The sequence below is a fragment of the Arctopsyche grandis genome, chromosome 4 (assembly GCF_051622035.1).
Source record: "Arctopsyche grandis isolate Sample6627 chromosome 4, ASM5162203v2, whole genome shotgun sequence".
Taxonomy (NCBI): Eukaryota; Metazoa; Arthropoda; class Insecta; order Trichoptera; family Hydropsychidae; genus Arctopsyche; species Arctopsyche grandis.
The window spans coordinates 6,973,782-6,980,000 of record NC_135358.1 but is presented as its reverse complement, the minus strand read 5'-3'; the positions used below and the strand labels follow the sequence as shown (position 1 = coordinate 6,980,000).

The 6,219-nt window shown below is 36.5% G+C and overlaps 1 protein-coding gene across 1 annotated transcript in view; it reads right to left on the bottom strand.

Annotated features, from left to right (window-relative positions):
• The window catches only part of LOC143910704 (acyl-CoA Delta-9 desaturase-like), a 12,065-nt gene extending 6,773 nt beyond the window's left edge, over positions 1 to 5,292 (bottom strand). Inside the window, exon 1 of the mRNA XM_077429295.1 lies at positions 5,164 to 5,292. Within this exon, the coding sequence (XP_077285421.1) occupies positions 5,164 to 5,292 (129 nt within the window). The remainder of the gene's footprint in view (positions 1 to 5,163) is intronic.
• Between the last annotated feature and the right edge of the window lie 927 nt (positions 5,293 to 6,219).

Genomic DNA, 6,219 nt, shown 5'->3' with positions numbered 1-6,219 from the left:
CTCTGAAATTTTACTTAGCTTAATCTGTTTCCTGAGTCCAACTAATTTCTTACCTGTTGAGGCTAGAACCGAACTAATTACAGTGTTCAATTCCTCGATGTCTGCTTCTGGGTTTAATTTCCCGTATCGATTTCCAAGTTCGAGTTCGAATTCCTTTTTCCTAGACCTTAGTTGAGCGAAATCTGGAGAGTTACTGCATCCTTTTATTAATTTCCTACGTTCGCAATTTATATTAATGGACATCCTGGCACGGACTAGTCTGTGATCGCTACCTATATCTACTTTACTTAAAACACTAACGTCTTTAACGGAGTGCAGGGCATTTGTTAGGATGAAATCGATTTCGTTTCTGTCTCCTTTAGGACTCTCCCAAGTCCACTTATTGTTGGTGTTTTTCCTGAAAAATGAATTAGTGATAAAGAGCCTGTTGTGTTCTGCGAGTTCTATGAGGCGATCGCCTCTGTCGTTTCTTTGGCCGGTACCAAAATTGCCTACTGCTCTTTCTGTGTTTGCCTTTTGTCCTATTTTTGCGTTAAAGTCGCCCATGATTATTTTAAAGTGGTGGCGGCTATTATCGTATGCGCCCTGTAGTTTTTCGTAGAAGTCTTCTATTTCCTCGTCTGGGTGGCTAGATGTGGGGGCGTACACTTGGAAGATTTGACAAGTGTACCTGCTCGAGATTCTTAATACTACATAGCATATACGTTCCGATATGTCGTTTATTTCTATAATATTTCTTTCTATTCTCTTATTGATAAGAAACCCTACTCCTCCTATTCTACCATTTGGTAGCCCTCTCCAGTAGAGACAGTTACCACTTTTTAGGATTATTTGGTTTTCCTGTTTTCGTCTTACTTCGCTAAGTCCTACTAAATCCCATTTGATACTTTCTAATTCATTCTCTAATGCAAGCACACTTCCTTCACTCGATAACGTTCTTACATTGTACGTGGCTAAATACAGTACAGTATAATTACATTGTACGTGGCTAAATACAGTACAGTATAATAATTATCCTAGTATAATTTAAGTGTAAAAATAATCATCAGTATATATATATATATATATATATATATATATATATATATATATATATATATATATATATATATATATATATATATATATATATATATATATATATCTTTAAAGACAATAGAGAAACCGGAGGGCATATTGAAGATCCAGAAACGGGACCATATATATATATATATATATATATATATATATATATATATATATATATATATATATATATATATATATATATATATATATATATATATATATATATATATATATATATATATATCTTTAAAGACAATAGAGAAACCGGAGGGCATATTGAAGATCCAGAAACGGGACCATATATATTGAAATCCGAAGTGGAACATGCTATAAAACTAGCAAAGAGTCGGAAAGCTACTGGACCGGATCTGATTCCTGCCGAATTTCTCAAGTTATTGGACGACGATAACATAGAAAATCTAACAAAACTCTATAATAAAATATATTTATCAGGCGAAGTACCTAGCGATTGGTTACAATCCATATTTATCCCGTTGCCCAAAAAGAGTAACGCGAGGACGTGTAGCGACTTCAGAATAATTAGCCTAATGAGTCACACATTGAAGATCCTACTAAAGATAATACAGGGCAGAATTTACTCACGGTGTGAAGAGGCGATTAGCAGAGAGCAGTTTGGGTTCAGACAAGGCTTGGGTACCCGAGAGGCCCTTTTCTGTATGAAAACACTACTCCAAAGATGCAGAGAAGTCCGTAAACCTGTGTACATCTGCTTTATAGACTTTGAAAAGGCCTTTGACCGTGTCCAACACGCTCGCCTGATGGAAACATTAAAATATATTGGCCTGGATGACAGAGATGTCAGATTGCTACGAAATATTTATTGGAATCAGACTGCAGTAGTACGTGTCGATGATCAATTCACTGTTGATATTCCTATAGAACGGGGCGTCAGGCAAGGATGCATCCTATCACCTACTCTTTTTAACACCTACACCGAATCCATCTTCCACGATGCTCTCCAAGAGGCGGAGGGCATCAAGGTGGGCGGCGAGACGATCACCAATATAAGATATGCTGATGACACGGCCCTAGTCGCTGAAAATTTAGCAGACCTGCAAAGATCTCTAGACCGTGTACATCAAGAAAGCAATCGAAGAGGTCTGCGCATAAATCTAAAGAAGACAAAATTTATGATAGTAGATAGAATGCAAACAGACACCGGAAATCTAACCTTGGATGGAGAGGTGATAGAAAGAGTAAAAAGATTCAAATACCTGGGTACCTGGCTGAATGAAGAGATGGACCCAGATGAAGATCTAAGAATCCGCATCGAGATGGCTAGAACAGCATTTGTAAAAATGAAGGCGGCGCTTACAAACAAGCATCTCAATCTTCATACGCGGTTGAGATTCGCGAAGAGCTACGTCTGGACAGTATTACTACACGGATGTGAGACGTGGACTTTGAAAACCAAGATGATCAGCCGCATTGAAGCTTTTGAGATGTGGGTCTATAGGCGTATGCTGAAGATTCCGTGGACCAATAAGATATCAAACGAAGCTGTCCTCGGCATGATGGGGAGAGGCAGGGAACTTGTTTCTGTCATCAAGCGGAGAAAGATGGAGTACCTCGGACACATGATACGGGGTCCAAAATACGAATTTCTCCGTTTGATAACCATGGGGAAAATAGAATGAAAAAAATGGATTGGCAGGAAAAAGTTATCTTGGCTTCGAAACATGCGCATGTGGACCGATATGAGCGCCGAAGAGCTATTCCGAGCCGCTGAAGACCGATGCGGATATATTCAAATAATCGACGAGGTGGTCGCCAACGTCCGGATGCGGACAAGGCATTAACAAGAAGAGAATATATATATATATATATATATATATATATATATATATATATATATATATATATATATATATATATATATATATATATATATATACATATATATATTTATACTTATATAATTTCTAAGATTAAATAAAACACATCCGAAAATGTAATAAAATAGAGTAAAAAACATCGCTTGATCACGAACCACTGATCACGAAAACGTGATCAGTGGTCGATCCTGAGTTCAAATTAGTTAAAATATACTTCAAATATCATTGCGGTTGAGCACAATATCTGCGACAAAATACAGGCCGTTCATACCATTTCGTGGAAACGGCAAGCCGGCGTCGAAACCGGTGGCAAACAAATAGACTGACTGTCATTGCTCATCCCACCATTGTTCATTATATAATACTAGTGTTGGACCCGTTGATTTCAACGGGTGGTTTCGAAAAGGAATTGAAACTCGAATAAAAATAAAGTTAAAGATATTGAATCGACTGGTTTCGGAAAGAAATTAAGTGATTACGAATTACAAATTACGTTTTGTGCATCGCCGACGCCTCCGGCACCCCGGGGCCTTCGCCCCCGGCGCTTCCGTCGCTCCGGGGCCTTCGGCCCCAGCGCCGCCGACGCCTCCGGCGCCCGCAGCGCACCCAGCGCCCCCGATGCCTTCGGCACCCCGGGGCCTTCGCCCCCAGCACCGCCGACGCCTTTGGCGCCCCCAACGCCCCCGATGCCTTCGGCCTCAGCGCCGCTGACGCCTCCGGCGCCCCCAGCGCCGCCGACGCCTCCGGCGCCCCCAGCGCCCCCAGCGCCCCCAGCGCCCCCAATGCCTTCGGCACCCCGGGGGCTTCGCCCCCAGCGCCCCCGATGCCTCCGGCACCCCGGGGGCTTCGCCCCCAGCACCGCCGACGCCTTTGGCGCCCCCAACGCCCCCGATGCCTTCGGCCTCAGCGCCGCTGACGCCTCTGGCGCCCCCAGCGCCCCCGACGCCTTCGGCACCCCGGGGGCTTCGCCCCCAGCGCACCCGATGCCTTCGACACCCCGAGGCCTAAAAAAACTGGGAAACTGAAAAACTGAAAAAATGAAAAAAATTAAAAAACTGAAAAAATGAAAAAAATGAAAACTGAAAAAATGAAAAAAATTAAAAAACTGAAAAAATTAAAAAAATGAAAACTGAAAAAAAAAAAAATTAAAAAAATGAAAAAACGGAAAAAATTAAAAAAATTAAAAAACTGAAAAAATTAAAAAACTGAAAAAATTAAAAAACTGAAAAAATTAAAAAAATTAAAAAAATGAAAAAACTGAAAAAATGAAAAAAATGAAAAAACTGAAAAAAATGAAAAAACTGAAAAAATTAAAAAAATTAAAAAACTGAAAAATTGAAAAATATGAAAAAAATATAATTTGTTCCCCATACTGGTTTGACGGTTGATCGTCCGTCACATATATACAAATATATATATTTAGCGACAGTCCGTTTTTATATATATTATTATTATTATTGCTTTATGTTTTCTCCATATTATTTTTGTGAAAATAATATTTTTAAAGAAATTTCTGCCAGCACCGTAATCCCGGTATTCAGACTAGTTTCAGCACCGGGATTCACGGTGCCAGAAATCCGATCCCGGGATCCCGGGATTGGAAGCCTTAATATATATATACAATATATCGATATCGTTGCTTCAGCAGGTGGAAGTTGGAAAAAACAAGTAAAATTCATATGGAGTACCTTAATTTGGGATTCACCTTTTCATAAACTGCCAACTGTCTTAGCTAGTGTACTATGAAATACTATACATACATACATACATACATATATAAAATTAGGCGTTCTGAAATGAAAAATTTTGCTTATAGCGGATAATCAAGCATTTATCTTTATATAACAATAAGGTATTGAAATTTTTTGCACCAAAATTTCTGTATATTCTAATTAAATACTAGCAGTAATACTTGGTTTATTTAACTTTATATTTTTTGGTAATTCGCAATAAAAATGATTATTAAGTAAATATGTATGTATATATGTCAGTTCCTGGAAAAAATCACTTGATAATGATTCATGGTCCAAATCTCGACGGTATATAAAATTTGGAACGCAGTATGCTATTATTTATTTTTAGCATTTTTAATGGAAAAAATGAAAATTTAGAAATGCACATCCAAATAAAAATGTTAACTTCTAAAAATAAAATAAAAATAGAAACTTCTGTAAAAACGGAAAGGAATCCGTGTACTAAATAGGTTTTCTAAAAATTTGGTTATCTATTCTATGCACACCTGTCCAGCCATTGTTTGCATTATCATTAGTACTGTCGATAGAAGTGGCGTGACTTGAAAGCTATGATGAGTCCACAAACGGTGAGCACCCATAGTAATACCTTCGATGGATAGCCAACCAATAAACATCACTGGAATAAAACATATTTTATTTTATTTTATTTATTTTTTATTTTATTAATTGAAAAATCAACAGACAGGATGTACATAGATATGTATAAAAAAACAAATAGTAAATAAATAATATATGTAACATCCGAGTCCAATAATAGATTTTTACAAAAATGAAAAAGATAAATATAAGGAAAACAAATTAAAAACTAAAGAAGAGAGGCATGACAAAATATGTAGAGCATTGCATAATTAAACTATAGTATTAAAATATTTGAAAAACGTTATAAAATAGAATATAAGAAGACATTGAAATTTAAAAATATAAAACAAATGAAAAAGGTAAATACAAAATAAACAAATGAAAAGGAAAAGAATGAAAGCTATAATATGATTAAATAGCACATTACATAACTAAACTAAGGTATAAAAATATTGGAAATATTGGAAAAATAGAATAGGAGAAGAAATGAATCAATCGGTCAAGATTCTCTTGATGTTAGACCTGAATTGATGTAGGAAAATACCAAATAGATCAACCTCATTCAGCTCTCCGTTAAACATACGATAAACGCGCTGCAGATAAAAATATTTTTGGGAATTAGTATTGAAAGGATCAAGTGAAAAGAGTGCAACGCGTCTAGAGTACCGAACTGGGATTCTGAAATTAACCTTATTCAGTAAATCAGAACAATCAAGGAAACCATTTATGAGCTTAAAGAAGAATATAGCATCAGTATATATATTTTGTTGAAAAGCTAATACAAATATAATACAAATTTGATTATCATATAACAAGCGTTTTTTAAATTCCGACTTTTGAAATTCCTTATCCAAATTTCGGAAACCTGACAGGTTCAGGTTCAAAAGCAAATATATTAAAAACATCAGAATTTAAAAATTTTAAAAGATAAGAATGGGATATACAATACTTGGTCATATTTA